This window comes from Triticum dicoccoides, chromosome 1B (assembly GCF_002162155.2).
Source record: "Triticum dicoccoides isolate Atlit2015 ecotype Zavitan chromosome 1B, WEW_v2.0, whole genome shotgun sequence".
Taxonomy (NCBI): Eukaryota; Viridiplantae; Streptophyta; class Magnoliopsida; order Poales; family Poaceae; genus Triticum; species Triticum dicoccoides.
In genome coordinates, this window is record NC_041381.1 from 96,518,606 (window position 1) to 96,538,147 (window position 19,542).

General features: G+C 48.6%; 1 protein-coding gene across 1 annotated transcript; it reads right to left on the reverse strand.

Moving 5' to 3' along the window:
- Positions 1-14,362: 14,362 nt before the first annotated feature.
- LOC119301859 lies at positions 14,363-15,576 on the reverse strand. Its single transcript, XM_037578837.1, has 3 exons — positions 15,403-15,576; positions 14,722-14,926; positions 14,363-14,630 (listed from the first exon to the last, which is right to left on the reverse strand). The coding sequence occupies exons 1-3, from the start codon at positions 15,547-15,549 to the stop codon at positions 14,584-14,586; spliced, it is 399 nt and encodes a 132-aa protein (XP_037434734.1). The 5' UTR covers positions 15,550-15,576; the 3' UTR covers positions 14,363-14,583.
- Between the last annotated feature and the right edge of the window lie 3,966 nt (positions 15,577-19,542).

Genomic DNA, 19,542 nt, shown 5'->3' on the forward strand with positions numbered 1-19,542 from the left:
CATAGCAGTAGCGCATTTGGACAAAATGCGCTGCTACTACCTTCAGTAGTTGTAGCGCTTTATACGAAATTCGCTTCTACTAACTTCAGTATCTGTAGCGGTTTAGGCAAAACGCGCTGCTACTACCTTCGCTACTGCGAGTTTTCCTTTTTCTTTTCCTTTATTTTATCCCACTTTTATTTCCCTAGGGCAGTGAACGAAGGGAGGGCGATATATATTGCATCATTTGACGGTTAAATATGTATGCAAAATAGGAACATATATATTACACATCATTGGACACATGCATAATAATGGCTAAGTGTGTATACAAAATAGGAACATATATATATATATATATATATATATATATTACATCATTTGACCGATAACATAAGTTTCCTCAGTGCTGACGTTTTCGTTTTTGAGTCAGCTTCTTTCCCTTCTCGTTCGTCGAAGAATGATTGAGCCCCTCATTGTGACTTTGCCTTTTCCATGGAGTACGATTTTTCTTAGGTAATGTAGTATTGATTCTTCTTTTGACGTATACTTCATCATCATCGTCATCTTCCCTCATTGGGTTGTCGTACTGATCATAGTCTTCCTCGTTGGCGACTCCATCCATTCCAATGATGTTCCTTTTGCCTCTCCTCAGGACAACACAGCTGGGATTGCGCGGGTCAGTTATGAAGAAGCATTGTGTCACGTGCTTAGCGTGTACCCATGGCTCATTTTTTGCGATAGCGTTCACGGTAGCGCTCTTGGTGTCGGGTATAGTCATGGTAGTGAAAATCCGGCTTTCTCTTTCGACATTCTTAGCCCATCTGACACGGAACATCGTCGTGTTGTGCAGTCCAGAGTAGTCAAGCTCCCAGATCTCCTCGACCCTTCCATAAAATCGTTCAGTTGCGCTGTTGTCACTGCCGGTCTTGCATTCCATCGTCACCCCTGAGTTCTAATCATCACTGTCCATATCTTTGGCCTCCGTGTAGAACGTGTATCCGTTGATATCATATGCCTGATAGGTTACGAGGTTGGGCGAGGGGCCATGTGCTAAGGCGTATATGAGCAATCCATCCTTAGAGCCCTCCTCCGGAGGATTAGCAATAATATGCTCTTTGAACCAATGCAGGAAAGTGGAGTTGTGCTCTCTAGTAACTTCGGCGTCCGTCCTGCATACCCCCCGGTCACGATACTTCTTTGCGATAATTTCTTTGTGCAGTGCCACGAAAGGATCTACCTCGTCTAGGTGTTGTAGCACTACCAAGTTTGCTCTGTCAAAGTCGCTGCGTCGATCTGAGTATGCCACGTGCAATTCCCTGCGACCATTGCAGTGACCATCTCCTTCAAGCCTCCCATCGTGCTTGTTAACGGGCAAACCAACACTAACACCAGGCGGCTGGTCTGCGCCATATAGAAAATTCTCATAGAAAGAGATGCACTCTTGTGCCAAATAGCCCTGGACGATGCTTCCATCCGGACGGGACATGTTACAAACGAATCCTTTAATGATCCCATTCATCCTCTCAAATGGCATCATGTTGTGCAGGAATGACGACCCCATGTCTATTATGTCATCCACAATATGGACACACAGATGCACCATCACGTCAAAGAACGCGGGCAGGAAGTACATCTCAAGCTCATTCAGTATCACAACGATCTCTTCCTGTAGCCTTTGGAGCTGCTTCACATTGATCGACTTTCGAGAGATGACTTCGAAAAAGTTGCAGATACCAATAAGCGTGTCACGGACGTGCTTGTCCATTATCCCTCTAAGGGCAACAGGTAGTATCTGCGTCATCATCACATGACAGTCATGAGACTTCATCCCGCCAAACCTTTTCTTGTCCGTGTATAGATATCTGCTTATCTTGCCACAGTAACCAGAACTAACTTTCACTCCGGTAAGGCACTTAAAGAAGGCATTGATCTCAGCCTGACTTAAGGTGAAGCAAGAAGGGGGGCAATAATCCTCTTTCTTTATTTTCTTGCCCTTCTTCTCCCGTGCCTCTATCTCCGTCTCTGTCTCCTCTGACATTTTACGGGGCGGCATGTGCAGATCTTCCCTAATTTTCAAATCTTGCAAGTCTTTTCTTGCCTTTGGCCCATCCTTGGTCTTATCCGGCATGTTCATCAGTGTTGCGAGCAAGCTCTCAAGGACATTCTTACAAATATGCATTTGATCAAGGCAATGAGGTGTATCGAGTTTGTGCCAGTACTCCAAGTCCCAGAACATAGACCTCGTCTTCCATACCTTCAGCAGCGGCTCCAGCGCCTTTCTCATCGTCTTTCCCAGTGCGGGGCACTCCTTCCAGTTTTTCAACAGCTCATCGATTTCGGCACCGCTCCGCTTACGTGGAGGTTCTCGATGCTCAGCCTGACCATTGAATAGATCTCCACGGTTTCTCCACGGGTCGTCCTGTTCAAGCCATCTTCGATGCCCCATGTACACGATTTTCCCAGACCCGCCATCTTTCCTTGACGTTAGCTGCTGAGACGTCGTATCATCCATGCACCGCGTGCATCCGCAATATCCATGGCACACCTGGCCTGCCACATATCTGTAACCGAGATAGTCCTGCACTGTCGTGATCAGCGCGACTCTCATGTTGAAATACTCACCTTTGCTGGCGTCCCATGTCTTGGCCGGTGTTTTCCATAACGTGTCTAACTCCTCTTGAAGTAGTCCCAGATACAAATTAATATTATTTCCTGGTTGTTTCGGCCCTTGAATAAGCATGCTCATGTGAATGTACTTCGATTTCATGCACAACCAGGGGGGAGGTTGTACATCCATACAAACACGGGCCATGTGCTATGGTTGGTGTTCTAGTTGCCAAATGGATTCATGCCATCGATACACGCGCCAAGCACGATGTTCCTTGCATCACATTCAAAATACCGATAGAAGCTGTTCAACGCTCTCCACTGGCTTCCATCCTGCACGTGTCTCAGCTTTGGATCATCTCCATCGTCGGGCTTCTTCCTCTCCGCGTGCCAGCGCATTAGCTTTGCTTCCTTGGGATCTACAAAATACCTCTGCAGACGGGGAGTGATCGGTAAGTACCATACAACTTTCTGGGACATTTCTTCCCGGCCTTCTTGTATCCAGAAGCATTGCACACCGGACAGCTTGTTTTTTCCGCGTGCTCCTTTCAATAAATTATGCAATCGTTGATGCATGCATGGTATCTAACGTGTGGCAGATCAAGAGGGCACACAATCTTCTTGGCCTCATCAACACTAGTAGGACATAGATTACCCGCGGGAAGAACATCCTTTAGGTACTTGAGATGCTCATCGAGGCTAGTGTCGGTCCATTTGTTTTTAGCCTTCGTCTTCAGGAGTTGGAGCGTGAAACTCAAGCGGGTCACCTCAGGATTGCAACCATCATACAATGGAGTGTTCGAGTCTACCACCAGTTGCTCCAGCTTAGCCTCCTCTCTAGAAGCGGCTCTCTCAGTACTCGTCTCCTTGCGAAGCAATGCTTGAACATGAGGGTCCCGCATGATTGAACTTAGTACCGATGAACTCTGCTACGTGGAGTCCATGTCGTTCTCTCCGCCGCCATGTCCGGCCCCTTCTACTCCGCCATGTCCGGCCCCTTCTCCGCCGCCATGTCCGGCCTCTTCCCCACCGCCATTATCGATCATCTCTTCGTCTTGCCCCGTGTCATCATTGCCTGCCCCGTCGGCATCCTCAACATCGTCATCCTCATCTTCAATTATCCACCACGTATAGCCATCCATGAAACCAGTCATGAGCAGGTGCGCTTCGACATGACTATCGTCATGGGGGTCGAGCCAAACTATTCCTTTACATTTTCAACACGGACATAAAACCTCTGTCCGGTTATTTTCTTTCATGTCCTGCACCGCCGACCGCAACCACCTGTCCACCATCGTTCCACTGACCATCGTCAACTCTGCACGGTAATAATAGACAAATTGATTATAAAAATGCATGCATGCATCAAAGTCATAAAAAAATTTGGCATGACCTTCCCTAAAAATAGGACATATATGGATCTAGAGTTTGCCCGGAATTCGCCGAAACGGAAATAAATCGACATTTCGGCAAAACATAGGCAACTCAAAAGCACAATTTGGCGTGCCACACACACAATTTCCACAAACATATCACACACGCATAAACATATTTTCATTTTACAAAAGCATGAAATTTTCATCACCTCTATCTCGATCGAGATCGAGCACACGATGGAGATGATGTTGTAGGGAGAGATCAAAAGTGCATAAAGCTCTTCTTGACAAAGATAGATCTAGTTAGGGGGCAAATAGGTCACTTAACTAAGTGCTACATCTACCTAGCTAGCTAATTTGGGAGGAGACAACTTCAACTATGGAGGGGAAAGGAAAAAGAGAAAGGAGATGCATTAATGGAGGTGGTGTAGTTAGGTAGGAGTAATGAAGAGAGAGAAAGGTGGATAGAAGAGAAAGAGTAATGGGGGAGAAGTATTGAGGAAGAAGAAGAGTGAGAGTGGGAGCATGTGGGGGAGGTAGGGGGAAGGGAAGAGAGGAGGGGGAGGGGAGGCACGGGTGGGGAAAGGTGGTGGGTTGGTGCGGGTTAGCAGTAGCGCGGGAGGAGAAACGCGCTGCTGCTAAATAATTAGCAGCAGCGCGCTTTGGGCAACGGCGCTACTGCTAACAGTGACAAAAAAATTGGCAATTTGAAATGTAGTAGCAGCGATCCCAGTAAAAGCGCGCTACTACTACATCCGTAGCAGTAGCGCGGTTCAGGCCACGACGCTACTGCTAAATGGAGCTCGGTGAACACCGCCGGTGGATATTTGTAGCAGCGCGGTTTACGCAGAGCGCGCTACTGCTAAAAATTTATCAGCAGCGAGTTTCCAGCACACACGCTACTACTAATTAGCAGCAGCGCTCCTTTTTGAGCCGCACTGCTGCTAAGATTCTGTGTATAGGCTTTTCCCTAGTAGTGCAAGGAGATGTGTCCAGTAGCAAGTCAATTGGCTGAAGAGGTGAACTTGACTGCTCATCGGTCCTTCTATGATGCCAACAACCATCGAGTTGACACTGCTGTGAAAGAAGTGCAGAATCTTATTCCGCCAATTCGTAAGCACACTTATGCCCCTGACGTTGAACCGTCCAATCTTATAAGTGAAGAGGCTGTCTTTCAAGCTTTAACCCGAATTGACTGGACCACCGTTGACTTCTAGCCACTGGGTGGGGAGGAGGAGGTTGAACCGACGCCTAAGGATCCATCAACCTCACGTCGACCTGGCGACGAGTCTAAATCCAGCAATAGGCTTGATTTTCACAGACTGTGTTCTGTGTGAAAAACAATCATTATTTTGGGCCTCAAAGCGCCTTGTAATAGGCTAGTTAAAATACTTTGATCTGTGGCACTGATACATGACTTTGTTTGATCTGCCATGATATTTGTTGTGCTTTCTTATACACTTTGATAATTTCATGCGATCCTTATGTCTGCATAAAAAGAATTGTGCGGGCGGTTTACCGCCGGACGGGTCATAATGCCTAATACAAAGCCCGGTTAATTACCAAATCTGAATCAAAATATGAAATAGATCATACTTGTGATATTAAATCACTTAGTTGGTTTACCAACTTGGATTGTAGTAAGGGTGAATATGATAAGCCATATCGGGTTGTGATAAACACCGGATGATCCTGCTGGTGACATGTAGTGAAAGCCAGTCCGGGTTATTAAACACCGGTTTGATAATAAAACGCTCTGACAACTTGTAGCTGAAAGCCAAGTCGGGTTAACAAACACCGGGTTATTATGATGACTGAAAAGCCATACCGGGTCAATAGACGCCGGTTCAACATAAACTTTATCAAAGGGTAAAAACTTGGCAAAAAGCAAATAAAAACCATGTAGTCGAGGCTTTTCAAGGGCTGCCAGGCCCAAATTTGAGGCTTTTCATGGGCTGCCAGGCCGCTGAGTTAAACCATTTTGCAAAGCCTTTTAAGATGGACCTCCAACTAACTAATCGTCGTTTTAACTTTCACAAGTTCAGGGTCTTTTATATGATTGACTTGTCAAACGTTCGGCGGGTCATGCCAGGATTACCTGGATAGGAGTGGCTTACTTGATGAAGGCAGGTTAACCCAGGGTTTTAGGTGAATACACCAGGCTTCCAAGCCGTGCTTGATAGCATATTACAAGGGTCCTTTCAAACTCTTTGTTGCAGTGCACAAAGAGCCCCCAAGTAATTTTTGTGAGCTGTGCTCAATGGGTGCCTATGTTTGAGCTGTGCATAGCATCCAGACTCTCTTTGGCCCCTTGGGTGTGAAGCTCCCAAGCTGTATTGTGGCATGATAGCCGGTTTAACAGGTAGTACTCCGCTTTGTCAGCTGAAGCCTCCATGTAACCAAAAGATATTTGAGGAAAATGGCAGAGACCCTGCTTATAGCAATGATGCTGGTTTATTATATTGATCATAATACATACATTATCAAAATATGTACATAAGAGAAGCCTATGGCTCAAGTGTAGTAAGGCCGAAGGAGAGCTATGTTCCACGGCCGCCGGGTCTCCTCCTCAGAACTGCGTGAGTTGTCTCGAACGTCAATGAGGTAGTATGATCCGTTGTGCAGATTCTTGCTGACCACAAAGGGCCATTCCCAAGGTGGGGATAACTTGTGCATATCGGTCTGATCCTGGATGAGCCGGAGCACTAAGTCGCCTTCTTGAAAGGTTCTTGTTTTAACCCGGCGGCTGTGATAACGCCACAGGTCTTGCTGATAAAGCGCCGAACGAGCCAAAGCCATGTCCCGCTTCTCATCTAACAGGTCCAACGCCTCCTGGCATGCTTGCTCATTGTCCGCTTCAACATAATTAGCAAGCCGGGGCGAATCATGACGAATATCACTTGGGAGCACCGCCTCTGCCCCGTAAACCATGAAGAAAGGTGTGTAACCCGTTGATCTGTTGGGGGTCGTGTTGATGCTCCATAACACATAAGGTAATTCTTCCACCCAACAACCCGGCGTCCGCTTTAAAGGAACCATAAGCCGGGGCTTGATACCCTTCAAAATTTCTTGATTAGCTCTCTCAGCTTGACCATTAGATTGGGGGTGAACCACGGATGCTATATCAAGCCGGATGTGCTCTCTCTGACAGAAGTCCTCCATCTCACCTTTGGAAAGGTTTGTGCCATTATCCGTGATGATGTTGTGTGGAAAGCCAAAGCGGAAGATGATCTTTTTGATAAATTGAACCGGCGTAGCCGCGTCACACGTGCTTACGGGCTCTGCTTCAACCCATTTGGTGAACTTGTCAACCGCCACCAACAGGTGGGTCTTCTTATCCTTGGATTGCTTAAAAGGTCCCACCATATCAAGCCCCCAAGTAGCAAACGGCCAAGTGATGGGAATCATCCGTAGCTCTTGAGCCGGAACATGAGCTCGGCGTGAAAACTTCTGACAAGCGTCACACCGCTTTACCAGATCCTCAGCATCAGCATGAGCTGTCAACCAATAGAACCCATGACGAAAAGCTTTATCCACCAGGGACTTTGAACCGGCATGGTGACCACAATCCCCTTCATGGATTTCACATAGAATCTCTTGGCCTTCTTCAGGAGAAACACAACGCTGGAATACGCTTGAAACACTGCAGTGGTGTAACTCGCCATTGTGAATAACCATGGACTTTGATCGCCGGACTATCTGCCTGGCTAGAACCTCATCATCTAGTAGCTTGCCCCGGTTCATATACGCCAAATATGGAACCGTCCAATCCGGAATTACATGTAAAGCGGCTACCAATTGGGCCTCCGGATCAGGAACAGCTAAATCCTCCTCTGTAGGCAACTTAACAGACGGGTTATGCAAAATATCTAAAAAGGTATTGGGTGGTACCGGTTTACGCTGAGATCCCAGCCGGCTTAAAGCATCTGCTGCTTCGTTTTTGCGCCGGTCAATGTGCTCAACCTGATAACCTTTGAAGTGACCCGCCACAATATCCACCTCGTGTCTGTAAGCTGCCATGAGTGGATCCTTAGAATCCCAAGTGCCATAAACTTGCTGGGCCACCAGATCAGAATCTCCATAGCATCGTACCCGGCTTAAATTCATTTCCTTGGCCACACGGAGACCATGGAGTAACGCCTCGTACTCAGCTGCATTATTAGTACAAGGAAACATTAAGCGGAGAACATAACAAATTTTATCACCTCGAGGGGAAGTAAGGACAACTCCAGCCCCCGAGCCCTGCAATTGCATGGATCCATCAAAGTGAATAGTCCAGTATGTGTTATCCGGTTTGTCCTCTGGTGCATGTAACTCGGTCCAATCATTGATGAAGTCAACAAGCGCCTGAGATTTGATGGCTGTCCGAGGCATATACTTCAACCCATGTGGACCAAGCTCAATTGCCCACTTTGCAACCGGCCAGTTGCCTCCCTGTTCTGAATTTTATTGCCCAAAGGAGCAGAACTGACCACTGTGATGGGATGGCCTTGAAAGTATTGTTTGAGCTTCCGACTTGCCATAAAAAACCCCATATACCAGCTTCTGCCAATGCGGATATCGTTGCTTTGACTCGATAAGCACTTCACTGATATAGTAAATCGGCCGTTGAACCGGATATTCCTTCCCAGCCTCCTTGCGCTCAACCACAATTGCCACACTAACAGCATGGGCATTAGCAGCCACGCACAATAACAAGGGCTCCTTGTCAACCGGAGCAGCAAGGACCGGCGGTTCAGCCAACTGCCGCTTCAAGTCTTCAAACGCCGCATCAGCCGCATCACTCCAGACAAAAGTGTCTGTTTTCTTCAACATCTAATATAGAGGGATCGCCTTCTCTCCCAAGTGGCTAATAAACCGGCTTAGGGCTGCAATTTGACCTGCCAGACGTTGAGCATCATTAATACATGTCGGTTTAGCCAAAGATGTAATCGCCTTGATCTTTTCCAGATTAGCTTCAACGCCTCTGTTCGACACCAGAAAGGCTAAAAGCTTGCCTGCCAGAACACCAAAAACACACTTGTCCAGATTAAGCATCATCTTATAAACCCGAAGATTGTCAAAGGTCTCCTTGAGATCATCTATCAATGTCTCCATCTTCCTGGATTTTACTACAATGTCATCCACATATGCATGAACATTGCGCCCAATCTGAGTGTGAAGACAATTCTGCACACAACGCTGATAAGTTGCCTGGGCACTCTTGAGCCCAAAGGGCATAGAAACATAGCAGAAGGCTCCAAAGGGAGTGATGAAGGTTGTCTTCTCCTGGTCCTTAACTGCCATTTTGATCTGATGATAACCTGAATAAGCATCCAAGAAACTCAAACGCTCACAACCCTCCGTCACATCAATGATCTGATCAACACACGGGAGAGCGAAAGGATCTGCCGGACAAGCCTTGTTCAAATCTGTGTAGTCCACACACATGCACCAAGTGGCGTTTTTCTTAAGGACTAGCACCGGATTAGCCAACCACTCAGGGTGAAACACTTCGATGATAAACCCAGCAGCCAACAGCCGGGCTACCTCCTCACCAATGGCCTTGCATCTTTCCTCGTTAAAGCGGCGAAGAAACTGCTTGACCGGTTTAAAATTGGGATCAATATTGAGAGTGTGCTCAGCGAGTTCCCTCGATACACCTGGCATGTCAGAAGGCTTCCATGAAAAAATGTCCCGGTTCTCACGGATGAACTCGATGAGCGCGCTTTCCTATTTCGGATCCAGATTGGTGCTGATGCTAAACTGTTTGGATGAATCGATAGGAACAAAATCAACAAGTTTAGTCTCGTCAGCCGGTTTGAACTTCAGGGTCGGGTCATGCTCAGTGGTGGGCTTCTTCAGAGGGGTCATGTCTGCCGGATCAACATTGTATTTGTAGAACTTCAACTCCTCTGTGGCGACTCAGCATAGGCCGCATCACCCTCCTCGCAATACAAAGCGATCTTACGACTTCCGTGAACTATGATGGTCCCCTTATGACCCGGCATTTTGAGCTGCAAATAAATATAGCAGGGCCTCGCCATGAACTTCGCGTAAGCCGGCCGTCCAAACAGTGCATGATATGGGCTCTGGATTTTCACCACTTCAAAGGTCAATGTTTCAGACCTGGAGTCGTGCTCATCACCAAACACAACCTCCAAAGCTATCTTGCCAATAGGATATGCCGATTTACCTGGTACTACACCATGAAAAACAGTGTTTGACGGTTTAAGACTCTTGTCTGTCAACCCCATGCGACGAAAGGTTTCATAATACAGGATGTTGATACTGCTCCCTCCATCCATCAGCACCTTGGTAAATTTATAACCTCCCACCTAAGGTGCCACCACTAAAGCCATATGACCCGGATTATCAACCCCGGGCGGTTGATCCTCTCTGCTCCACACAATGGGCTGCTCGGACCATCGCAAGTAACATGGCACTGCCGGTTCAACAGCATTAACTGCCCTCTTGTGAAGCTTCTAATCGCGCTTGCACAAGCTAGTAGTGAACACATGATACTGCCCGCCGTTCAACTGCTTTGGGTGACTCTGAAAACCTGATTGCTGCTGATTCCCCTGATTATTCTGTTGGTTATTGCCACTTTGGTTGTTCTGGTTACCCTGATGATTCTAAAATCCAGAGTTTGAACCGCCGCCACCATGAAAACCTGGACCTGAACCGCCCGACGGACCCTGATCATACTGGAAGAGATCAGAGTTTTTGAACTCCTTCATAATGAAACAATCCTTCCAAAGATGCATTGCTGGAACCTCCTTGGTCCCATGCTTTGGGAAGGGCTGGTTTAACAGACGCTCTAGATTCATACCTCCACCGCGTTGGGACGGTTTACCTTTACGACGCTGCATATTGGTGTTGGCCACAAAATCTGAATTATCTGCTTTGCGCTTACCATTATTCCCATGGCTCCCTTGGTTGTGGTGTTGTCCCTTTGCACCGCCGTTCTTCTTTCCCTTCTCCGGTTTCTCCTCATCAGAATCGGGATCCTTGGTATTATCAGAATCGGCATATTTAACCAAAGCTGCCATAAGGGTTCCCATGTCATTGCAGTGGCGCTTGAGCCGTCCCAACTTCATCTTCAGTGACTTAAACCGGCAATTACGCTCCAATGTTATGATTGCTTGGCCAGCATTAATCCGGTCTGACGACTGCAAGACTTCTAAAACCCGGCGCACCCAATGAGTTGTTGACTCATTCTCTCCTTTAACACAGGCATCCAGATCCACAATGGACATAGGTTGTTTGCATGTATTCTTGAAGTTTGCTATAAACCGGGCCTTCAATTGGTCCCATGACTCGATGGAGTTGGCGGGCAGGTTTTTCAACCAAGTGCGGGCTGTCCCTTCCAACATCATGGTAAAGTATTTCGCACACGCCGCTTCATCTACATCTAGCATCTCCATCGCCATCTCATAACTTTCCACCCACGCCTCGGGAGGTTGATCGGCAGTGTAATTAGGCACCTTACGTGGACCCTTGAAATCCTTGGGCAATCGCACATTACAGAGAGCCGGAATGAGACACGATACTCCCCAGGAGCTGAAGGCCAGCCCGGTGCCTCGGTCTACCGACGCTGTTGGTTGAACCGGGGCGGGTTGATGACGACTCGCGTATTGTGCTGCTAAAGCGGCCTCCCTTCGTACTCTGCCATTATCCACCACGTCCTGAGCATTTACCTCACCGCGCGCCAGATTGGGCCCTTGAGGGGCATTACGGCGCCGCGCACTGTTGGACACCTCTGGCTCATCTATGTGCCTGCTATAACTTTTGCTTGGACGGGGGGTCGAGTGAATTCTGTCTCGTCCGTATGAATAAGCCTGCTACTGCACCATAGCAGTCTGAAGAAGATCCCTGGCCCGCCGCGTCTCAACTGCTGCTAGCGACTCACCCTCCATCGGAATTGCCGCTAGCCGGGATGCTGCAGCTATCATGTTGTCCAAAGGCGTGGAGAAGTGACCTGGCGGGTGTGTTGTGTATTGCGGCGGGTTGTCTGTTCGTCGAGGTGGACCCATCACCTGATGTTGATCCGGCGCTCTGGTCCTTGGCACGGTAGTCCGGTTTACTGCCCCGGGTTACTAGTTCCCGCTCCTGGCGTACTGAAGAGATTCATTGCATTATAATCCACCGGTAAGCGAGACTGATGCCTCCTCCTCAATACGTCATTCGAGGCGTTCTAATCTAGCAAAATTCGATAATTTTCGGCCTGAATCCTCTGTGACTGGGCATCCAAAGCGGCCCGTTCCTCAGCCATCCTGGTTTCCTCCGCCGCCAAGTCCTCCTTCGCCTGCGTTATCTGATCCCGCAGCTTAGTGACCTCCGCGTTATGCCGATCTTGAGTCTCCGGGGTAACTGCTATGGCCAATAACATCGTCCATGCATCCAACAAACTAGACAGAACTTGAGCCGGCCGGCGCGCGGGGCCTCCTGCCCCGGCTGCTGATCCGGAACCCAATGCCGCTACAGTGGAGTTTTGCAAGGTTGGCTGTGTACCGGCCATGAAGATTGCGACTCGGTTTGGCGGTCCAAGAAATTCCGGAATACTAGTGCCATCGGAATACCCTTCGAACAAGCCGTCTTGAACTTGGTACAGGGACTCGGTTTCACCGGTGGATGACTCGCCATCGGAATAAACGGTTGTCTCACCTTCGGACACCGGTTTAGATCCGATCCCATGGACACATCCTACGAACCCACACTTCATGGAAGGTTGAATCCGGGCGGGACTCGCACGCTGAGCCGTCTCGACGAGGTCGGTGCAGATGTCCGGCTCAGGGCCCGGTTCGCCGATCTTGCCGATGAAGACGTGAATTCCTCCGAAGGGGACCCGGTACCCGTACTCGATTGAGCCGGTGTTGGGGCCCCAACCTGCATCGTCTATGTAGAGCTTGCCGCGACGACTCTTGGTCATCCGGCCAACCGCGTACCCTTTGAGTCCTTCAAAGCTGCCCTTCAAGAACTCGAAACCATCGTGCGATAGCCCCACGGTGGGCGCCAACTGTCGTGGAATTAACACGTCAGATGTCCTCGTGAAATGACTTAGTCGTGGAGCCATCGCGACGGGTTAGCTTAAAGGGGTTAAACCGGACAAAGGACACGAGAGTTTTATACTAGTTCGGCCCCTTCCGATGAAGGTAAAAGCCTATGTCTAGTTGTGATGGGATTATTGGGGTTTCGATTGCCAGGGAGCCAACACGCTATGCCTGGCTTTTGAGTTGTTATTTCTTGTCCCTGAACCGTCGTCGGGTCGTCCCTATATATACACAGGTTGACGCCCGGCCGGTTTACAGAGTCCCGAGGCCGGCTCATACAAGTGTCCGGCTCGGTCTCTGCCTCCCTAATTTACAATACAAGTTATACAACTATGGCGGTTTACCAATATGGGCCCTAATCCGCCTTTGGGCTCTGGGCCTCTAAGCTTTATCAGTAAAGCGCCATCTTCTCGGTCTTCATGGGCTTCAATATAGTTGAGGGTTCACCGGCCCCTCCTGGGCGGTTTACACTCAGTAGTTATATCCCCAACAGTATTGATCACATATTTTCATGTACCAGGACCGTATTGAAGCAATACACAAGTTCCAGGACCTAGTTGGACGTCGCCTGTAACTACGAGGACTATAGATGCAATTATCTCCCGGCCACGACGGCCTCCTCGCCTGCCAACACGCGGTCTCGGCCGCCCGGAGCCGCTGGAGGGCCGGGTCGAAGACCCGAGGCGCCGGAAACTCGCCCACGCGCGCAACCCAGCACCGCGGGACTTCGCGCTGCAGATGCGCGCCGCCTCCCTTTGCGCATCCGTCACGGGAAGGCGTAGGGAGGAGATGCCGGCCTCCCTTTGCGCATCTGTCACGGGTGGGCGGAAGGAGGAGCTGCCGGCCTCGTCGTCATTGGAACGCTTGCGGCCGGCGAACCCGCCACGCCCGACGGAAGCCCCTTGCACCCGCGGTCGCCGTCGCCGGAGAGATGCGGTGGCCGGAGTCGACGAAAATCGTTGTCAGAGGGGAGGCGATTTCTAGCCGTTGGAGGGAAGTTTGTGGTGGAAAGGCATGCGAGGAATGCAGGATAAAAACCCTAAGATCTTCCCGCGCCCGCATATATACTGGAAACACGGTCAGTTTACGGGTCGCTTGTAAAAAATTTACGGGCCGGGCCTTGTTTGCAGGATCTGCGTGGGCATTTTTTTGGGCCGCCCCATATGACGTCCCGCAAAACGCAGTCCACCGGAGTTAGTGCTCACGTAACCAGCAGAGCAACTCATACAACCACTGAACACAGTATTGATACCAAAGCGAACGCAAAAACAGTTTGCCATAAACAGTGATCGCACATAAGGTCAAGGAAACTGAAGCCAAAACCATATAAAAATGCAGAGCTATTTTTTACAGTTGCTGGTACAAAAGCTAAATAATGCCCAAAAAGAGCACTAGTAACTTCATCCTGGAGCATTTCTAGACTAGTGAAATTACACTTCGATTCCCAGACAGCTAGTTAGATCTTCTGCCTCATTCTCCAACTGAAGCCATTTTTGCTAGTTAGCTCTTCTGCCCTTTTGGATCTGCCTCTTGGTCCAAGTGAAGCCACTTACGCGTAAGCATATAGGATGATATAACAGCCCCGGCTAACCCCAGAAAATCATTGAGTCTCTTCGAAAACCGTTTCGACCGCCTGCAAGTTCAGAGATGTAATAAAATTTGTTAACAAATTATTCCAAGGAAAAAGGAACATGAAAAGGATAGCATATGCTCTGAGTAGATACACAAGGGGTCATTGGGTCTAGGCTCGATTTGAACCGCAAGCTGCTGGAGCATGCGTGTGTTTTGACAGCCTTCCTTGGTAAGCCGAGTGTCGTATCGCCTTTCTGTGTCAGCAATCAGATCGAACAACTCTTCTCTCTTCTTCTTGATTTCCCTCAAAGCAGAAGCCTTCCCATCTTGCCCTAAAGCAGATTTCGCAGAAGGAAGCTGGCCATACAAACAAAAATAGTTTATTTCACTAAGAAATTTATGGCACTGTTATTTCCTTTACAAATTATACTCCCTCTATAAAGAAATATATGAGCGTTTAGATACAATAACTACCAACATATTCATTGATGCAAGCCTACATAGCTATAGTTGATCTGGAATGTGCTTGTAGGGATGCCTAAAAAGTAAAAACCAAACAGTGTCATGTGTCAATATTTGCAAAAGATATTTCATTCTCGAATCATGCTTACTTATGGCAAGACTAAGATTTACAAAATAATTTGGAACTAGCTAGTGTTGACCATCCTAGGGTAAGCAATCCCCATCTTGCCGTTTGGAAAAGGATTTGATTACGAGACCTACGGTATAGCGAGGCGTGGAATGCTAGATCCCTAATCATGTTATTCGCAGAGCACAGTAGCGAATCAATCAGCAATCGATGAAATAAACGATAGAATCGTGATTTTCGGTACCTCAACACCGGAGGAGGTATGCCGGAGGGAAGAGGGGGCTGCTGCCGGCGGACCGCCGTGGATGAGCCTCCTTGGCACCTCCGTTTTCGTTCGCTGGAGAACAAAGCCAGCCAACCTCCTAGCCGCCTGCCGAATCGCCGCTGCCATCGCCGATCTCTCGCTCTCTTCGTATCCTCGCCTCGAATCTCCCGAGTCTGCGTCTGTGCGCGTAATTTTATCAGTGGATTGGGAGGAAAGACTTCTCTTGCATTTATATATGCGGCGACTGAGTTCTGGGTCCGTCTCCGTCAAGACAACGAAAGCCCACCGCGTGGCTGGCATCGGACTTCCGACTCCGCCTCCACTAGGAAAAGTGATGATTTTGAAGAATTTGTTGAGTATACGTACCTCCGCCAGGTGTTCTCCAGCAGACCTAGTATAATGTGAAGTTTTTCAGAGTAAACTCGCGCGGGGCGGAACGCAGCGTTTCCCTACCCTAGCCGCCGCCACCACGAGCGAGGCGACTAGGGAGGCGATCCTTTTCCACCGATCTCCACCGGCGAGGGCGCTGGCCCCCTCTCTCTCCGGCCGCTGCTCCAGCAGCAGGAGGAAGGGGGACCCCGTTTCTCCGCTCTGTAGTTAGGGTTTGGATTTGTAGGTCGTGGTGCGCCGTTGGGGTGATGGGAGCGGCACCCGAACGGATAAATCTGCCTCAACTTCACTCCCCGTCGATAACGCCGTTGTGTCTCTCCTTCTGCTCTGTCCCCGTTGCTGCGGCGTTATCTCCGACGTCATGGTGGAGAAGGGAGGTTTTGTCGTCCAGGAGTACGCTCAGACGCTTGTCTACGCAAGTGACAGCTGGAAGATGGTGCATCTTGTGTTGGGTTTGTGGTTGGAGGCTGACAGTTCTGATTTCCTCCTCCGACGCCGTAGCCGTGCGGGGGTGTCAGTTCTGGAGTTCGATGGCGTGTCCGGGGACACGTTGCCCCGGTCTGATTCTTTCAACGGCAATGGTTTTGCTTCAGGCAAACTACTTTGGAGGTCGGTAAAGCTGCAGATTAGCGATGGAGCCGCGTCGAACTCGGGTGAAGAGGTGATCTGTCTCCTTTTCTATAGTGAAGAGGGTCTGACGTTGGTTTTTTGCATAGGATTATCCTATCTATTCAGTCCTGTAATATCTATGTTTACGTGGCCTGTAACTGAATCTTTATGTTATTAATGAGACATGTATTACTATGCAAAAAAAGACCTATTATAATGCCTCGACTCGCATAATAACTGTCAAAATACGGGTCCGGGCAAAAAATGTTGCGTGATTAGTCCCATAAACGTGTCTGACCAGTAGCTTTTTTTTGTGGGGCACCGTAAAATACCATCACCAATCCATGAAAACACATATTTCCGCCTCGCCTCGACGGTGCCCCGTATCCCATGAAAGCGGTTGGCGGGACATGCATTTCAGCCCGCGCCCTTTCCGCATCCCGTTCCGCCGCCGCCCGCCATTGGTTCCGCCCGTCCACTGCCGGCGATTCCGGCCAAATCTGCGGGCGGAATCGTGCCGCGGGGCGCCCCTCCCCTCTTCCACCTAGCCGCTTGACCGGCTCCCCGGATCCGTCAATCCGAGCTGCCTCGGGTCCACCGCCGCAGAGCCACCGCCCCGAGCCTCCCCTAGTCGTCGTCGCCACCCCGGGGTCCACCGCCGCAGAGCCACCGCCCCTTACCGCCGGTGAGTACTTGTACTTGTGCTTGTGCCGAGCGGTATGCATAGTTGGTTAGCACGACATGCGTATTTGTGAATTTAGATGGAATTGAGCCCGTGCGAGAAGTTCTCCCTCAAGGATTCGTCCGATTCAGACGACTCGGATGTTGAGATGTTGTTTGTCAACTATCAATAGCAGACGTTGGTGATGGCACTCGCCGTGAAGGAGCATGAAGATGAGAACAGAAAGAGACGGTGAGGATCGACCGTCGGCCGTCTTTGCATTCCTCGAAATCGCCATCTCGGGAACGACATGTTAATGCAAGACTACTTCGTGGACAATCCAACATATCTGCTGCACCTCTTTCGGAGAAGGTACCGAATGCGCCGATCCATCTTTGTAAAAATAGTTCAAACTTGCGAGGCCAATTGTTGGTATTTTACTCAAATAAGAAATGCCACAGGCTTGAAGGGATTTAGTGCATATCAAAAAATCTCGGCAACTATGCGGGTAATTGCATATGGCATTCTGTCTGACTATGCCGATGAGTACCTTCACATTGGTGAAGATACTACAATTGAGTCAGTGCGTATGTTTGCCAAAGTGATCATCCGTGTGTTTGGTCTTGAATATCTTCGTGCACGCAACGAGGAAGACACAAAAAAGTTAATGGCATCTAATGAGAGAAGAGGTTGGCCTGGCATGCTAGAAAGCATTGACTGTATGCATTGGACTTGAAAAAACTGCCCAATGGCATGGAAGGGAATGTAATGTGGCAAGTCTTGTGATGCAATAATTATGCTAGAGGTCGTAGCATACGAGGATTTATGGATTTGGCATTGCTGTTTTGGTATGCCGGGTACTCTCAATGATATCAATGTGTTGCAACGGTATTATTTGTTTGCTAGGCTTGCTAGTGGTCATGCTCCTGCTTGCAACTACATTATCAATGGGCATGAATACACAAAGGGGTACTATCTTGCTGATGGTATATACCCTCCTTGGTGCACATTTGTCAAGAGCATCAAAGACCCCCAAAGTAGGAAACAATGTGAATTCGCAAGGGCATAAGAGGCAGCCTGAAAAGACAATAAAAGAGAATTCGTGGTTTTGCAATCTAGGTTTGCCATTGTTCATGGTCCTGCTCATTTTTAGGACAAGCAATCCTTGAAAAACATCATGGCAGACTGTGTTATTCTTCACAATATGATTCTCGAAGATGAGAGAGGCATGAGTTTGGAGTTCTACGACAATGTGGGTACCCGTCAAACCAGCTGGGGACCCTAACCGCATTAGAACTTTTCTTCAAACCTACAGGGAGACTGAAAATGCAAACACCCACTTTCAGCTTCAGGAGGATCTCATTGAGCACCATTGGCAAAGGGCTGGGCAGTAACACATTCCATTTTTCCATTCATTTTCATTTAATTCATGTGTAATTTGTATTTGGGACAAGTTTTGTATTGAATTATTTAGTTTGCTTCGGTGACTTGAATAATTATTGTAGTTTGGATGATTGTTATATTGTAATATTGACATTTTTTTATTATATGTGGCATATGTGTGAAATTCAGATAAAACCGCATCTGATATGCGGCCGGTGTGGGTGTCGTCGGAGAAGACTCCACATAGTGGAATGAAACCCACAAGTAAAGCGGATCAATTGTAGCCTCTTTCGATAAGTAAGAGTGTCAAACCCAACGAGGAGCTAAAGGTAGAACAAATATTCCCTCAAGTTCTATCGACCACCGATACAACTCTACGCACGCTTGACGTTCGCTTTACCTAGAACAAGTATGAAACTAGAAGTACTTTGCAGATGTGACAGGATAGGTTTGCAAGATAATAAAGAGCGTGTAAATAAAAAGTAAGGGCTGTTTAGATAAAGAAGCAATAAAATAAATATAGCGAGTGTGGAAAAGTGGTGGCATGAGTTATGAAATTGTCCCTAAGCAATTGACTACTTTACTAGACCGATAGCAAGTTTTATGTGGGAGAGGCATAAGCTAACACACTTTCTCTTCTTGGATCATATGCACTTATTGTTGGGGAACGTAGCAGAAATTCAAAATTTTCCTACGTGTCACCAAGATCTATCTATGGAGAAACCAGCAACGAGGGGAAGGAGAGTGCATCTACATACCCTTGTAGATCGCTAAGCGGAAGCGTTCAAGAGAACGGGGTTGAAGGAGTCGTACTCGTCGTGATCCAAATCACCAGAGATCCTAGTGCCGAACGGACGGCACCTCCGCGTTCAACACACGTACAACCCGGTGACGTCTCCCACGCCTTGATCCAGCAAGGAGAGAGGGAGAGGTTGAGGAAGACTCCGTCCAACAGCAGCACAACGGCGTGGTGGTGGTGGAGGAGCGTAGCAATCCTGCAGGGCTTCGCCAAGCACCGCGGGAGAGGAGAAGGGAGAGAGGTAGGGCTGCGCCAAGAGGGAGAGAAACTCATGTGT